The sequence below is a fragment of the Acomys minous genome (genome assembly GCF_964271855.1).
Source record: "Acomys minous genome assembly, chromosome: 15".
Taxonomy (NCBI): Eukaryota; Metazoa; Chordata; class Mammalia; order Rodentia; family Muridae; genus Acomys; species Acomys minous.
The window spans coordinates 87,861,192-87,879,385 of NC_140497.1; the positions used below are offsets into that span (position 1 = coordinate 87,861,192).

General features: G+C 38.8%; 1 protein-coding gene across 4 annotated transcripts in view; it reads right to left on the bottom strand.

Moving 5' to 3' along the window:
- Positions 1 to 257: 257 nt before the first annotated feature.
- USP15 (ubiquitin specific peptidase 15) overlaps positions 258 to 18,194 on the bottom strand; it is a 93,365-nt gene continuing 75,428 nt past the window's right edge. For all 4 annotated transcript variants that reach the window (XM_084760225.1, XM_084760224.1, XM_084760226.1 and 1 more), the window contains 13 exons: positions 17,880 to 18,038; positions 17,571 to 17,795; positions 14,606 to 14,689; positions 14,421 to 14,515; positions 14,141 to 14,332; positions 12,615 to 12,730; positions 12,194 to 12,466; positions 11,772 to 11,842; positions 11,355 to 11,470; positions 10,776 to 10,925; positions 8,138 to 8,241; positions 5,893 to 5,981; positions 258 to 2,206 (listed from right to left, as the gene is read on the bottom strand). In XM_084760225.1, the coding sequence (XP_084616351.1) occupies positions 2,024 to 2,206; positions 5,893 to 5,981; positions 8,138 to 8,241; positions 10,776 to 10,925; positions 11,355 to 11,470; positions 11,772 to 11,842; positions 12,194 to 12,466; positions 12,615 to 12,730; positions 14,141 to 14,332; positions 14,421 to 14,515; positions 14,606 to 14,689; positions 17,571 to 17,795; positions 17,880 to 18,038 (1,857 nt within the window). In that variant the 3' untranslated portion in view covers positions 258 to 2,023. The remainder of the gene's footprint in view (positions 2,207 to 5,892; positions 5,982 to 8,137; positions 8,242 to 10,775; positions 10,926 to 11,354; positions 11,471 to 11,771; positions 11,843 to 12,193; positions 12,467 to 12,614; positions 12,731 to 14,140; positions 14,333 to 14,420; positions 14,516 to 14,605; positions 14,690 to 17,570; positions 17,796 to 17,879; positions 18,039 to 18,194) is intronic.

An 18,194-nucleotide genomic window follows, 5' to 3' on the forward strand; every position in this document is an offset into this window, starting at 1 on the left:
TCTATAAGAAGTTAACATGGACTTTAGCAGAACAAATGCATGCGCCAAAGGCAAGCAGAAGAAGGCGTAGGTTGCTCAATGAAGACGTAAGTTAAAACAAACAAACAAACAAACAAACAAAACCAACCCAGGTTGAAAACATCCTTAGTAGGATTTGATTCCCTTTGGAACGCTAACTATAATGTCACTGTAAAGCCATCTACACAGAAACAGGGAATTTACTTCAGCGGTCTCAGAGTAAGAAATGAAAGACTAAATAAGGCCTTCAATAGCTTTATTGAAATCTGTATAAATAAACATGCACATTTCAAATGTAAACTCAAGTGAACCCAAGTGCAGACAAAATATTAACCTCTGTCATGCAGGACGTTAGTTTACATTTAAAAATCAAAGGAAAAAAAAAGGAAAAAAGAAAACGAAAGAAAGAAGATAAAAAAAGAAACAAACACCCAAAGCAGCGTTTAAAAGACCAGGATGAAAAACCCAGCTTTAATATCAAGATATAAAGCAAAGCCATGATCAACATACCTTACTTATCCTGGTTAAATGTATTTTTTTTCTTTTAAAATGCTAACATAAATAAATAATTTACCAAAAGGTGCACTCACAGAGTGAACTTTTATTTACAATACACAATTTATAATCTATTGTATTTGATTAGTTCAAGTGAAGAACATTATACTTTTTGCTTTAATAACAGTGGGACACAAAGCGATTTCTCAGGTAGTCATATGTGAATGTGCCCCAGCATTTAGTTTCCTACTAAAGGCAGTATTGTAAGCCAATCAACGATACATTCTTTCAACCAGATCATAGGGAAAGAAAGCAGCAAATGAAAATGTCTCAAATGGTCACACATATATTTGGCATCCTGGATCCTTGAATGTGAGAAACTAAGATGAAACCCGAGGTTTGTATGCTTCCTAAGCTGCACGGGTCCTGATGCTGGAACATGCAATGCCATTTTTCTTACACAAGTTACGTTCTGAGAAAAGCTGTAAGGCTATGGTGAATTCCATCAGGAACACAGAGAAAGTGAACAACAGACCTACCCCTATAGCCAAGCTACCAATGAGTTAAAGGCTAGTACGTAACAGAAAACCCCTCACTAACGTTGATGCAATTACTACTACAGATACAGAGTACTAACCAGCCTGTCCTTAAGCTACAGTTAACTGGGAGCTGAAAAGTTGCCAATTTACCAAAAATGGGTAGAGGAGAATAGTAGACGGCAAAAAAACTTCAATTTTGGACCAATAGTGGATTGAAGTAAGCGTTTTTAAACCAAAACAAAATTGTAAATTTAAAGAATAGATTCCAATCACAGTGAAAAAATACTTACATGTAGCTGAAAATGATTTTGATGGCCTGTGAATCTAGAAAGTGGCCCCACAGTGAGTGAGGTACAATGCAATGCTCTGCACTGTAATGACACAACATAAGGGGGCTCTGTCAAGACTGTTGCTCATGGTTTGCTAACAGACCCACACTGATTACCGGGGACAGACTGGAAAATGTGGCGTTCCAAGGACACTCGGCAGCCTTTGAGCCACACTGATGCAGCAGCTAAGTACCAGAGTGGTGCAGACAGCAGCCTAACACACAAGAGCTGAGTACCCCAGAACTAAGTTCAGCCATAGTTTTCTTGCAGTATTATTAGAGCAAAATTAATGACCAACATCCACAAATTTAACATTTGTCATCAATTAAGTCACATCCAAACAAATTAAAGAAAACATAATTCATCAAAACAGCAGCAAACTTGAAAGGGATTTATTTGTGATTTCCTATATATATTTAGCTTGTAAATACAAGACTGTAAATGTATTAAGAGACAATTTCTGTTAAAAGTTTTCATTGTGTTTCACTTCAAGTACTGCACAAGTTAAAATCTGATAAAGGATTTACATTCGGTTATCTGAAACTCCTCATCTCAGACTTCTGTTTTAATGTGGTGGGTAACTTCATTTCCATGGACACCACCAGCAGGAAAGTCTCTCTTTTATGGCTTCCTGGATTTTCATTAATTAGTGTGCATACAGTTTTCATTTTCTATGTCATTGTCATTATCATTGCTGTCTTCATCACTCTCCAGGGGGATCCCTGTGGCAGCTGAAGCACCTTTAGTTTCTCGGTCAAGAGGGAAGAAGCCAGTTCCGCTGAAAGTGTCCTGCCTCTGGTAGAATAGGACGTATGCTGCTTTGGACTGTCGAACAAGCAAAGGATGTCAACGGTTGCAACACACAAAGATGATACAGTACGAATTTTTAGCTAATAACCAATTTTGGTGGTTAAAAAAAATTAAATGGGAGCTACCAAAATTAGCTAAATATATTTATTTCAATATTTAAAAATAAACATTTTAATTTTATATAATTTGGACTAAGAAATATATACAGCCAAAACACAAATTATCCTACTTACTATAATATAAAATATAATTCTGACTTACTTTCTTTTGACTTGAAGGTGAGTAAGTGTTTCACCTCATGCTTGAGCTGCAGTGCAGCTTTCCATACTGTACTACCTTTTCCCCAATGGCTAACATTGTTGAACATTTCCCAGTATTTATTGTGAGAATACTGAGTTTTTAAAAAGACATTAAAGTACCAGGAGGACCAGCAGGGAACAGAAAAGGACAGGAGTAGATGAGGGACATTTAAGAGAATGGAGTGAACCTGCCTAAAGGACATCACTCACATCCTTGAAAATACAATAAAGAAGCCTATTCTTCATACAATTAACATATGCCAACACATGGTTTCCTTGTGTAGCCCTGGCTGTCCTGGAACTAGCGCTGTAAGCCAGGCTGGCCTTGAACTCAGAGATCTGCCTGCCATTGCTTCCTGAATGCTAGGACTAAAGGTGCGCACCACCACTCCCAACTGAAAAACAATCATTTAAAAGAATATTTTTTGAGGGGTGCATGCTCCCTTCCCAGTGGACCTTGAACACAGCTGGATTTTGTGGACACCAGGACTGTAAGATGGTGTCTGAAGTGTCAAGACACCACTGAAGGAGACGAGGCTCCTGGAGGCTACACTAGGAGAGCTGCCAAGCTGGATACTGACGTGGGGTTTCACCCCAGTGGCACTGCTGGGGCTTTTCGGAGATTATGACTCGTATGATTATTAAAGCACAGCAACGTTCGGGAGGCAGCATGGTGGGATCACCACGGTGTTGGCAGTCTACGTGGTTTTCAGCTACTGCATTTCTTAAGGGGAACTCAAACAGAGGTGACCCAAACACCACCGAAGAGGAGTCACAACGGAAGGCACTGCATGCCTGAGCACAACCACCTGCCCCACTGCCATCTATGACAAATTCAATTGTGGCTGAATCTTCATGCCTGACTAAGAACTTGGGGCCAATAAAAGGTGACTGGTTTATGTAACTGTATCTTTTAAAAAATTTTTTTTAATTTTTGAATTGCTGTTTAGTCTGCACAAGAAGGCCGGTGCCCACAGAAGCCAGAAGAGGGCACTGGGTCCCCTGGAACTGGAATTACAGGTAGTTGTGAGACGCCATGTGTGTGCTGGCAATGGAACCCAGGGTCCACTGGAAGAGTAGCCAGTGCTCTTAACCACTGAGTCATCTTTGTAGCTCCTGTATCATAAACAAGACAAAACAACAACAACAAACAGGCCGCCAACAATCTATAGGAAATTAAAACAGTTTTGCAGAGCACCATCAGCAGAGGGAACTGACAGCCTGCCAAATGGGAGGAAATCTTTGCTACTTATATCTCAAACAGGACAAAATCTAAATGAATATACAAAGAACTACAAAAATTCAATACCCTCAAACCAAAGGTGCCAATCAATAAACGGACCAGTGAAATAAAGTTTTCAAGAGAAGAAACTCAAATAGCCAATAAAGTTAATATGCAAATGAGTTGATTTCACTGCAGTCCGAATGTCATCAGGAAACAAATGACAAGTACTGTTGAGGATTAGGGAAATGGAACCTTCACTAGCTGACGGTGGGAGTATAAGCCAGTACAGCTTGTTATGGAAATCAGCATTGAGGTTTCTCAAAAAACGAAAATAACTCATATGACCAGTTTTACTTGCAAGGACCACATATCCTACTAGAGACACTTGCACATCTATGTTCACTGCTGCTCTATTCACAGTAGCAGAGAGCCAGAACCAGCCTAGATGTTCATCAACAGATGACTGGATAGTGAAAATGAGGTATACATACATATACACAATGGGATTTTATTCAGCAGGCAAGAAAAATGAAATAATACATTTTCATGAAAATAATCGATCTAAAAAAGTATTGAAAGGACAAAAATCATGTTTCCTCATAAGCAGATCCTAACTTTTTAATGTTATGTATATATGTATGTTATGTATGTATGTATGTATGTAATATTTCCATGTTTGTATGTATGTATTTAACGTATGCATGTATGTGTGTGTTACGTATGTTTGTATACACAAATGTAAGTGCGTGTGAGAGTGGACACAGGCAGTGGAAAAGGGATGGAAGAAGAACACATACGACATGTAAGTACAAGAGGCTATGAAGACTGAGGGGTACAAAGGGCAGGGAAAAAGGAAGGGAAAAAAAAACAAGAAGATTTTGTTTGAAAATGTCATAGTGAAAGATAATATCCTGTAAGCTAACACCACCACCGCCACCATACTCCAGGCTCATCTGGAACTTGCAATGTAGCACAAGATGGTCTGGAACTTGTGATCTCCCTGTCTGAGTGTCCTAAATGCTAAGATCACAGACATTGCCACCATCCCTGACCAATCTCTGTAACATTCTGTACTGTACCAGACATTTCTCTCTGGCTTAAAAAATAAGTTTTGTTTTGTTTTTCTGCACCCAAATCCCTACCATGAGAACCGCCATTCTACGTTGTACACACCTGTACAAGCCCCATCTCTTCTCTGCTGGGCTAATATAGGGCATCCCTCACCTCACCATCAGCCCCTGACCTGCTCAGACCATTCTAACAAAATGGCTTTCAGCAGAGCCAGCTGCCTTTTATAGTAATACTGCTCCACCTCTCAGTAGCATTCAGGGTTTCACAGCCTTCTCTCCAATAAAGTTTATTTTCTGGGACACTGCTTCATCTTTAGACCCACTCTCTTCCAGTTCCTAGTAAATCCTTCTGAGGCCTCATTAAGCCCTTTCAGATACCATGTTCCGCCCCCAGAACCATCTTTCACTACGCTAAGAATGAAAGTTTGTATCTCAGCACTTAGGAGGCTGGGGTTAGCCTGGGCTATGATTGTGGGCCACCATGTGGATTCTGGAAAAAGAACCTGAATCCTCTGGAAGAGCAGTCAGGATTCTTAACTTCTGAGCTATCTCTTCAGCTCTGTAAAATTTCTTACTCATTAGAGTACTGTAGTTAATAAGTAAAACTTTGAGAAAAAACAACCTTCTATGGAATAACCAAGTCACCTTCTATCAATCAATACCAAAAATAAAAATGTGCTGTTGTGAGACATAGCGAATACAGTGCAGAGTGAGACTGTCCTCTTTTTCCTACTAATCAGAACATGCCCAAATGACAAGTGTCCCAGGCTAACCTTTTACAGTGACAAATGTGCCAGGGTTAACCTTTAAAAAAAAAATCTGCAAATCCTTTTAGCCATTCCTGTACTGTCATATGACGTCGAGTTTCAGAGACTCATATGACTTAAAAGAGCATGGGGTGTCTAGCATCCCAACACTCAGTAGCCAAGGCCTGAGAATCTCAGTGCCACACCTTCTTCTCCAGAGGAAAACAACTTCCCACCAGAAACTTGTTTCATCTGAAAACAGCAAGAAAAATGTTCCCAGAGCAATTTATGGTTTTCATAATGAGAAAATTCTCAAGATAAATTTCTGCCCAAGCAATTTTCTATTTCTTGACATACTTACCACAATTTGGTCTTCAGATGCAGTGGAGACACTACTGTCATCAAAATAGTACCATTTTCCATCATCTTTATTTTTTGCAAAAGCAGTATCTAATTAAAAAAAAAAAAATATATATATATAATTACTTCCATGACTGGAGTATCTATGGCATTTGAGGTATCGTCAAAACTCTAATCACCTACATAAGAAATTATCTACTAAATGACACGATAATCATCTTATGAGGCCTAGTATACCTTCACTTGGTTTGACAAAAGCTTTAGAATAATTTCTAGTAATTTAAATGCCTAAGAAATACTTTTTTCTAAGTTGAAATTTGTGACTTTTTATAGAGAGAAATAATATAGCTATGATTTTTTAAATTTATAAAATATATTGATGACAATTAGAGATCATTACCGTTTATGCAGTGATTATGTGACCAGGTACTGTGCCTACGTTAAAGTCATTATTCTTATTATCACATTATTATCATTATTGTTCTCCCTGTAGAAATAGAGAACTAAGGTCTCCAAAAGGATAATCTGTTCAAGGCAGTGTAGCTTTTAAGTAGCAGAGCTGGGACTTAAATCCAGGACTATTTCTGTGTCCTATGTCTAGAATTTCTACTATTATTTAAATTTTCTGTGACATTTTCCTGTCTGACAACTCTACTTAGTAACTTGTGGTTTTTACACACTAAGAAAAATTTTTTTCTGTCTTTAACATAGTACAGGAACAAGGGAAAGATTTTTAAAAAGTGCTACTTCTTTATTCTATGCTCTGCATAACTAGTCACTCAAAAGTTCTATGCACTAACAGAACACTTTCCAAAAACAGTTCTGCACATACACCAGCTAATCGTCAACTCTGCTGAGGAGCTGAGAAACAGCGTAGGCTTCATAGCTTCCTTGGTGCATCTCCTCAGCCATCTTTTCCCTCCTTCTGACCACTAAGATTCAGCACTAAACAGCCGTGTGTGTCTTTGCTCTGTATTCTCTCTAGGACCCAGCACCCGACAGTGCCATGCCTTGCATTCTGCGTGCTTTCTTAACTCTCCTGAGGTCAGCTGAGCGACACCACTGCATGTGAGTGAGCTTGCCAATCTGAACTCAGGGGATACAAGTGCACTTATACAAGAAACACATTCTTAAAGAAACATGGAGCTATGAGATAGAATAAACGAATGAATAATTAAAATTCTTCAAAAGCATTAGCAAGACAGAGCTTTGGAGATGGTGATTAAAAAGTAGTAGTGAGACAAGAATAATAAAACCTAGAAATAGAGCCCAGGAGAGACTGTAAAGAGCCAGTCTTGAGTGGCCAGAACTTGGGTGAAGTGGATACACTTTAGAGAAGTAAAACTGGCTAAATGTATGCAACAAGAAAAAGAAGACTGACTGCCCATAATCACATGACTAGAAGAACTCAAGAGGTAAAGCCCATAGCGAGATGGAGAATCCTAGTAGGCTTGTTGTCCTAGCTGTTTCAGAAAGGGGGGAAAAATCAATGTAGCTTATTTTAAGACCCTAGATCTAATTTCAAACTGAAAAAATATTAAAGAAAAAGACTTTCAGTTTATGAATGAAATTGTTAACAATTCTAATCAGCTAATGAAATCAACTGTGCATCCAATATGACAAAAGGGCACATCACAGGAATGAAAATCTACCAAGTGGAGAGTGTAAACTGTCGCAGTCAGCCTGAGTGTATCTGAACACTATTATGCCAAGAAACATCACTTCTGGGCAGCTCAAAGGGACCCTCAGGGAACAGACCATAAATATTGACTTTTTTCAAGTAGTAATATAATTTAGTGTGATTTGAGGTGGAAAGATAAATGCCAACACTGAAATCATAAAAAGCAACAGATTAAACAGCCATGAACTAACCTGAGTAAGCCCAAATCAGGAGCGCTACTGAGATGAGCAGCGTAGGCCTCCTGCTCCAAGTAAGAACTAAGCAGGGTTTACAAGAGCAGACCCAGGCATGGTGGAAGGCGGGAGGCTGAGGAGAGGGGAGGGGAAGCACCTTGGACAGACAACAGCCTTCTTCCAGGGCCTTTGGCTGAGGAGAATTAGCTAATTTCTTTGTAGAACTAGTTTTTAAAATATAAGTCGTACAGCTGACTGATTCATTTGTAAGTACTGAACGATGATTATATGCAAGATACACCTGGCAATTTATTTACTTTAATATGTATTAACTATCTCATAGAAAAAAGTCTACAGATTGGAAAAGGTTAAAAGGTAGATCGTGAACTTACAATGTCCTCCTCCCATCCCTCCATAGTGGTTGGAAACTGCAATCAAATTATAGCGGCAGGGGCCTGCATTTGGATTAATTAGGAATTCTGACATATCCAAGTCACTGTTAAAAAGAAAATCAAGTAATGCTTTCTTCAAAAGTGATGAAACATTTTTCTTTTAAAGAAATAAATTCTAGTGCCCTCTGCTACTATACAATAATACAGTAACACACACATACACACCCTCTCATACAAGAAACTACCTACAGATAACTTACAAACAAATGATTCATGTACCCCTGAAATTTGGGTGTTTGGAAATCCGTATTTAGTGGTTAATGATTTGACACCCAATGTTATTCTGATTACTGTATTCATGCTACCACATTTAATTGGCAGCGTTCTGGAGGAAAAAATTAACATGGAAAATGAAAACCAACTTTCTTATGAACATTCATAAATTAAAATTTTGGAGAACCTACTGCTGCCCCCTTCCTAACCCTGTATAATCTCTAAGCTCCAAACAGTACTATGCACTCCTACCCTCATCAAAGAAGCTTCTGTTGCTGCAGAGGGAACTATTTCCAGTCACAACTGGTCAAATGCAGAGACCAACAGACCAACCGTGGGCTGTTTGTTTCCATGTCTACATCTACTACGCAACCCTGCACTTAAATCTCAGAACACCATGGACGGAGGGAGGTGTCAGAGGACCAGGACATTTACTGCAAGTCTGTGTCCTGTAATTGCAGGGGTGGTGGGGCTAGAGAGCTGGCTTAGCGTTGAAGGGCACTGGCTGCTCTTCCACAGGGTCTAGGTCCAATTCCTGGCACCCACATGGCAGCTCTGGCCTCTGTAGTCACGGCACACATGCGGTGCATAGACATATATGGAGGCAAAACATCTATAAAATGAAAACAAACAAATCTTATGAAAAAAGGAGGACATGAGGGAGGGCGTTGTATGCAGTAGAGGGCAGGACTTGGGAGGAATTGGGAAGGCGTCCTGAATGTGACAAAATACACTGTATGAAGATTTCAAAGAATTGATAAGTTATTAAAAAATAGAATTTAGCTGGGAGTGGTGGTGCATGCCTTTAATCCCAGTATGTAGAAGGCAGAGGCAGGTGGATCTCTGCGTTAGAAGTCAGCCTGGTCTATAGAGTGATTTCTAGGACAGTCAAGGCTATACAGAAAAACCCTGTTTTGAAAAACCAAACCAACCCAACTAATAATTTTTTAGTTCCATGCTTTCCTGGTTTGCATGACTTACATACTAGAAAGGGTAGCATCTTTTGAATGCAACAGACTGTTCACAATCTATTGTGCATAAATCTGGAACAAAACTCTTCTAAGCATCATTCTTAAGTTTGCACCATTAAAAAGTAATAATGGTTCTCAGTTTTATTTATTTTTTAAAAATATTTTTTCAAGATTTATTTATTTATTATGTATACAGTGCTTGCCTGCATGACAGAAAAGGGCATTAGATCACATTATAGATGGCTATGAGCCACCATGTGGCTGCTGGGAATTGAACTCAGGACCTCTGAATGAGCAGCCAGTACTCTTAACCTCTAAGCCATCTCTCCAGCCCCGGTTCTCAGTTTTAAATACAGTGCTACTGAATCTAGCTTTCCAATATTTACATCATTAAAATGGTACACTCTCGAAAACTTTATGGCCCAATCTTTTAAGAGAAAAATGCCTTGTTTGATTTTAGACACAGGTTACCTTGAACACAATCATGACCCTACTGCTTCCAGGACTGGGGTTAGAGGTACACACTAATACGCTCAGCTCTGACCCTTCTATGCTCAACCACCGCAAAAATGTTTTCAGTCTATAAATATTCATTAAATGAGCCCAATAACTACCTTCAATTTCACATTATCTGTGTCCTTCCAACTGCCTTTGTAAATGTATCTGTCTTTAGCATGTCTACTACTTCAAGTAAAATTTGGCAGAGTATGAAAATATTCTGTCATGTCCTCTTACACAGGGCAGAGTAGCCTGTTCTTTGCTGTGTAATACTACGTAAAGCTCTTTTTGTTGACTAATTAAATGAAAATACAATGCTTTGACTTTCTCAATTTCCAATTTTGTGTAGTAAAAACTAAAAACCAAATACCCCACAAAGATGTTGCCCTCAGACCTCTTTAATTATTTAAACTTCTGCCCTCAGATTTATCTCTTTACACACGATGTCAAACCATGTAATGAGGAAACAGCGGGAACAGCACCTGCATTCTATTCTAAGCATTCCCTTATACATTTGTATCAGTCCCCCGCCCCCTAGAAAAGCATATTTAGGAGTGACTAGTGGAAAATTATAAAATAATTAGAAAAATATAGAACCATTAAGCCCACAAAGTATTTTAGAATTATAAATGGCACCATTACCTAAGGCAATGTAATATGTAGACTCAGTTACACTGTATCTTAAGAAAAAAAAAAAAAGCAGTTTTTTTTTCCTCCATGGAAAATCTCTAATAAAACTGTGAAATACTAATTCTAACAAGTTACTAGAATAAATCAAAACCTCAAGGTTTAAACTGGTCTAATTCTATCTACCTGATATTTACTAAATTTCAATAAGAAAATCAAAAACATTTGAAAAAAGACAGGCTGTTGCTTACTGAGTAGTTTAAACTTACTTGATGGGAAAATCAACTAAAGTGTCTAACTTGTCCCTCATGTACCGACTGTATGAAAATCGCTTGAGATGCACCACGAGCACTGGAGGCAGGGACCACAAGTCTAACTTCTTTGTGGCTTGCTGATGTTCTTTACAATTTGGACAGTACCTAGAAAGAAGGAAATTATAAAGCTTGACAGAGGTACAGACATCATTTGCATTAATGAAACTACAAATCAAAAATCATTGTTTGGGAAGCTGTACATTTTACCAGAGTAATTACTGCACACCTAACATAGGTGAACACAGAAGCAATTCTCCATTATTTTAATCTTGTACTTTTTCAGATAAGCTTAAACATTATAAATAGATAAGTAAATATTCAAAGAATGATGAAAGTGGTTTATCAGAGAAAAGAAAATATAGTCATGAGAATAAAGGTTACCGCTGTAATGCTCTAAAAAAGATATGAGCACCCTCTTTAGACTAGAACTTATATAAAAATCTTACTAAAATGTCAAGAAAACTTAGTTAATATTCTGCCACCACGATCAGAACAAACCCTTAAAGGAAAGACCCAGTCACAGTCGCTTCTTACCAGGGGTCTTCAGCACCTAGTTTTTCTTTTGTTGTAAAAAGCTCAATGCAGTCTTTTAATTTCACAAAGGGCTTTTTTGGAGGTTTATATTCCACGCTTTCATGTTTTTCAAAATCCTAAAGAGAAATATTTCTTGAGTTAAGAGAACAAATGAAATGAAAGTCTTCTTAGTGACACATCTTATCAAGTCTAATGAGAACTCAAACTTTCAGAAGCATCAAACAGCTCATTTCGGCTGAGAGGTATACAGAGCAAGTTTTAGAAAGCATGTTCAAACTAACTCTTAAGGAGTAAAAAGGTTCACACTGTTTTTCATCTAAATCAATGTATTTGTACAAGCTAGCGGGAAGAGTTTGAGCGAGTCTCGTAGTCACATCAAGTAGAAGAAAAGCTAAGAAGCAGTGAGTGAGGGCTCACCTCAGCAGCATTCTCATCAAAATATCTCTTTTTTAAATCAGGATCCCAGTCCAAAGCCAGAAAAGATCTTTCTAAGGTGGAAAAAAATATTTTGTTTTCATTAAAAATGTCATAAGCTTTTAGTGTTAAGTGTATCTCAATGCATACATATATACCTACTTGCACTAGGGGATCAGGGTAAAGAGCTGTTTCCAAATCACTGAAATAATTTGAGAGTTAAAAAGTGATACAGAGCTTAAGCATACATAAACTCACCCCATTTTAGCAAAGACTTGTCACTATAGGAGGACATTAAGGCTTTGGATTATTACTTATTATAGATGTTTTTTTTTTTTCATGACAAGTCTAAATTTCATGGCCATCACCTAAAAACTACTTTACTTACAAGTTCAGGGTTCAAGCTATTTCTCACAGATACTCACCATCTAGCCGGAGCTGCCTGTCATCAAATCTTATATGCCTGGTGTCGTCTTTGATGTAGTTGATGTCAGTGTTGCCTAAATTGTTGAACTGGAATGTAAACAGTCGCTTCTTGTGTCCCGTGAGTTGCCCTTTGCAAGTTTCTTCAGTACACAATCCATTTTCAGAATCATTATCTCCTCCAACTGAATCTTCAGACTGACTGTTTTCATTCTCTGAGGGAAGTTCCTGATCCTGGCTGGACTCATCATCTGGTTCATCTGTTTCCATTTCACCTTAGTGTTTAAATAGAGATCTTTAAATAAAACCTGTATTACACTTCAAAATTATCAGTTTCTGTCTACTCCTGTGCTCTATTTTACTAATCCGCCTACTGTCAATACTGTCTAGATCAGAAGTGCTTAGAACACAGTAAAGCCTTACTTGGTGACCCTTCTTCGTGTATGCCATTTGGACCATTCCCATTAATATTCTGGTCCTCACAGCAACGCAGGGGTCCGTCATTTTCCTCCGTTTCAGTAGACATCTTGACATAGCGGCTGCAATAACATGAGGTAACAAGCTTGTTGTTAACTTAAGTTTCCACCTGACTTAAGAAAACAAACCATTTTACTTCAAACTCAAGACTTCACACTATAAGTAAAGCTGAGAAATAATTTACATTTGCATAGTTTTTAATATAAAAAAGGTGATTACTTGTCGGTCCCCCACCCCCACTCCTTTATACTTCTAGGGTTTTGTTGTTTTTGAGACAGGGTCTCACTGTTTATCTGCAGCTGGCTTGGAACTCTCTATGTACACCAGGCTGGCACTGAACACACAGTTCTCCTGACTTTGTCCTACTCTGTTCTGGGATTAAAAGTGTGTGCCTCCGACCAGGCTGCATGCTCTTTTTTATTCTTTTTAATTTAAATGTGTGTGTATGCACATCACGTGTTTGGAGACAGAAGTCTAAGGACAACCTATAGCAGCAACTGGTTCTGCCCTTCTACCACGTGGGCATCAGGGACTGAGTTCAGGTTGCTGGCCTTGGTGGCAATTGTCCTTACCTTACCTACTCAATTGTCTCTTCAGCTTGGGTTTTCCATGTTTTATGGGTTAAAAGTGCAGCACAATGTTTCTCAACTTAAAGCAAGAGCTTAATGAATGGTCCCCATGTAGATGCTGTGCATGGTTGCCAGGAAGGACACTTACGTTTGTGCACTGTTATCATCACACATGGGTCAGAAATATGATTTCGTAAATAGAAAATAACACAAAACGTCAGCTATAAAGGATAAGAAAAAAGTGTCTAATGATAGTTGCCATTACCTTATTCCCAGGAAGGTTTATGAAAAGACAGTGTGGAGGAGGAACACTGTCTCACCGTCTGTCACAAAAGCTTATCCTTTCAAATGCAATGGCTGCTATGAGGTCTTGGTCTAGCTGCACGCATTTTAAAAAAGGGCCATTTGACATTTACTATGGCTTCCAGTTTGTACTTATATTAGTTACTCATCAGGTAAAACTTCCTTCCAACTATAAACTTCTGGTGTAAAACAGCTAAGAGTTGATGTTTCTGCATTTGAAATAACCTCAGTAATGTATGTTACATGACCAAGTCAATGCATCAGATTATAATTTTATTTTTACTTTATTATTTATTTTGGGGGTTTTAAGGCACTCTCTCATGTAGCCCAGGCTGGCTTCAAATTTGCTATGTAAAAGCAAGATTGGAATTCTTGATTGTCCTAAGTCCACATCAAAAGTGCCCAAGTCCAGTTCACGCAGTGGGTCAGACCTGGGCCTACGGTGTGCATCACCACTATGCCTCATTGCCATCTGTCCAAACGAAGCTGAATGAGAGACTTGATTAACATCGGTAGCGCCTTACACAATGCTTTCCTGAGCTACCTTATAGTTTATTCTATCATGTTTGTTCTTTGTAACTATACTTATGTGGCACTTACCACATTCTCAGGAGTAGGAGGTTATAGAGTTTATCCTCAGTGTTGTTTCGTGGGACAGCCATAAGGAACGGCTGACCAAACAGTGAGGAGCCAGTGTGGTGAGTATAGCTCGAGTGTCTGAACTTCTCTCTCAGACAAACAGGAATAACCACATGCTCTGTGTCTTCTGTCCTGTTGATGTTAATTTCAAACCTACAAGGGCAGGAAAGACCACAGAGTCTAAATTCCATGCCAGCTCTTCAGATTCCCCCAACAGACTGTGACTGGACACCACGCTTACACGTAAATGTCATCCCGCTCCATAATACTGCTGAGGTTCTCATCGACGGCAAATATCCTGTGAAATCTGTGGTTGTATATGTCAGTAACGATCATCTAGAAGGAAATAGATGCCTATTAAGCTGGTTTTAAAATACTGAGAAACTAAAGACCAGTTCACATACTTCAATAGAAGAAACACCTCACCTTATCTGCAGGTACTCCTGACAAAGCAGACAATGCTGTACAAAGATCTAGTATATTTCCAATTTTGGGCACAATAACTTTGTACTAAAAAACAAACAAAAAATTGTAGTCAATTTATTATACTGAAAAAACAATGAATAGTTAGGACTGAGCTTGTGCTTGCTCCTACAGTCAAGTGGCTCAGCGCACTGCTCTAATCCTGTGGGTACCTGGGCAATAACGCCCACCATGATGGCTTCGGCTGGTTGTACTCTCCCTTGGTTCTCTGATTCGCAGACCTATACCTACAGCACACTTCCTGTCATCACTGAAATGGTTCCACTTCTGGAATCTTGAACTCTAATAGGTCACTTCTTGCCCATTCTTGGTTTGTGTAGAGATTCTAGTCCATAGGATGGTTTTCTCTCTAATGTCTTGATGTCCTTTGAGCCAAACCCTACTTTCTTATTACTTTACCAACCCTGCTACAAAACTGTAGTGTCTTTTCCTCTCAGCTCTATTTTTGCTGAACTGTGATGGTCTGAATAAAAACGGCCCCCATAGGCTCCTATGTTTGAATGCTTTGTCAACAGAGAGTGGCACTATTTGAAAAGATTAAGGAGGTGTGCCCTTGAAGAAGGAAGATTGTCATCAGAGGTGGGCTCTGGTGTTTCAAAAGCTCAGCCAGGCCAGTGGCTTCCTCTTCCTGCTGCCTGTGGATGTGGACGTGGGCGTGGATGTGGATGCAGATGTGCAGCTCTCAGGTACGTCTGCAGCATCGTGCCTGCCTGCATGACACCATGTTTTCCACCACAGTAACAATGGGCTGAAACGGTAAGCCAGCCTCAATTAAATGATTTCCTTTAAGTGAACTGCCATGGTCATGGTGCCTTGTCACAGCACTAAGTGACAGTAACTAAGAAAGACATGAACTTTCTCATAGCTGTTTGTATATGCTGGAGAACATTTCACAACGTTAGCATTGGTGTGCTACAAATGACAGTCTAATTCAACACTCTTCTCTCCAGTGCTCAGGAACAATTCTGTGTTTTATTTGCTTGTTCAGTGTACACAAACTATCTGAGATCTTCACCACTTTTTACTTTTCTCATTTCACTACCTGAAGAACACTAACTTCACCTAGAAAACAGAAGCTACTTTGATGGGGGGGAGGTCTGGTTTGAATCTAGAGGTTGTTTGCTCCCATTTCTGAGACTATGGGCAGACATGCCTTTCTGCCCATGCACACCTGGTCCTAGCACTCAGGTCTGAGTTCTGCCATCTGCTTCCTTTGACACCCACCCCCAGCAATTATCCCTTCTCCACTTACTTTAATGTGGTTAAGTGCTGAAATATACACAAGTCTTTAAAAACAAAAACTAAACCCCCAACCCCTAACATAGTCCCTTCCCGCTCCCCTAACACCCCCTCACCTTTCTGGAGCCCATGGCTTAACCTCTAACTCAGTGTCTCTCCAGTCTAGCATGTAACTGAACGATCACTGACTGTCCCATCTAGATTTTGCCATGCAGCCCAACAGTGTAACCCTGAGCACAGGTGCAGGCTTGCCTCACGTCTTTCTTCACTTTCAGTGAAGGACTTGATCATCTTAAGAACATCACACAAACACTGTTCTTACTAAAAGTAGAATACAATCCAACATTTGAGGTTGAATGGTATTTTGTCCACACATACTTAATTTCTATGCCACACCTACAAGTCTGATGTCTGGTCAGAACCCTAACCTAAGAATTTATAGAAAATAATCTTCTAGAATCAGAACAAATCTGCTTTGTTTCGGGAAACACTGAGTAATACAAATCTAGACAAACTCTTGCATTAATGTCTCCGCATCCCAGCCCTGGAAGTGTAACCTCTCTGCCTACAATGCTCTGTAGCTGAGAAAGAAAAATAAAGGTCAAAACAAAATCTGTAAGTGCTACAACAGAGTTCAGAGGAACAAAACAGAGCCCATTTCACTACAAGGGGGTCAAATGTGAAAGGAATGAATGATTTAAAAACAGAAAATGTAGCATTTTCTCACAAAACATTATGGAATCCAGTGATAGCACTGGACAATGGAATCAGGCCAACAACTGACATTAATGTGCACCACACAGATTTTGCATAGAATAATAAGCAGAACATAATACTTTAAAGTATTAAAGACTAGAACATCATTTAAACACGTTATTACTAACAATGTGTTAGTTGTATATGTGTGCATGCCACACTGTGAGTGTGATAGTCAGAGGGCAACCTGTGAGAGTAGGTTCCTTCCTGCTACTGCATGAGTCCTGGGGTTGAATTCTGTCAGGCCTGGCAGCAATGGCTTTACCTTGCTGAGATATCTTGTTGGCCCTGAACTACATATTTTTAATTTCTCATCAAAGTTGTTGAAATGCCTGAAGAGTACTGCTATTTAAATACATGATCACACCATGAATTAAAAATATAATAGTAGCTTTACTTCTAGAAGTGACCAAGAAAAAAACTACAACACAAAAATGCTCCTCTATAGGAGCTAGGGTCCCATTCCTAGCACTCCCATGGTGACTCACAAGCACCTATAACCCCCGGCCCAGGAGGATCAAATGCTCTCTTCTGGCCTCCATAGGTACCAAGAACATAGGTGTCACACAAACATATATTCAGGAAATATACCCATACATACAAAATAAATAAGTTTAAAAACTTGATAGAAAAATATAGACAATAATACTGCTATCTATTAATCTTCATAAGCAAACAATCATCCCAAATTGTAAAAACAAAAACATCTTGGTTGTCTTTGATGTGATGAAGAAATTAATTTTTCTAGGACATCCTTCAAAAATTCTAAACAGGTGTAATTTCTAGAGTACGCAGCTTAAAAAAATCTATTACACAACAAACTTTATTATTGAATTGTGCTGGAGAAACCAACAAATGTTAAAATAGTCCTGTCACTAAATAAAAATAACAGTACAAAGAAGAAATTACTTACTTGCATAGGTTTAGCAAGGGGATCCATTCTAACTAAATAAACTTCCAAGCTACGTTCTTTTTTCATAGGTAATGGAAGTGTCAAGTAGCAAAAAGGGTCAAAGGTTACTGAGATCTTAGCACACTCAGGACACACTAAAGTAGATTTGAAAAGGCCATGAAATATATCTACTATGATAGAATCATTTCTTTTTAAATGATTTTCCCAGGCTTCTTCAGCAACCACCTGTAAGGAATATAAACACAAGTTACTAAGAGGTATTAGAAAATTGTAACAATGACAATAAGAGTGTGAAATTCAATCATTTACCTTATCTGGCCTCCCATCAGCATCTTTTAATTGTATATATGGTTTTTTCCTAATTCTATTCAAATCTTCATGTAATCCATCCAATAGGAAAGCTAATAGTTCTTGGCAGTCTTGCTGTTGATATCCAGAAAACTGAGGTGCAAAACGTCCTACCTGTGTCTGTAAGACAAGCAAACCCACAAAGCCAGCTAGAGACAGGATTCCTTAAAAAGCACACAATTGTTCTAATTATTCATGTATCTACATCTGAGAATTTACCTATTTATTAAAAACTACTTATATGCCTCAGGTCAAACTGATACATTTTAAATCATT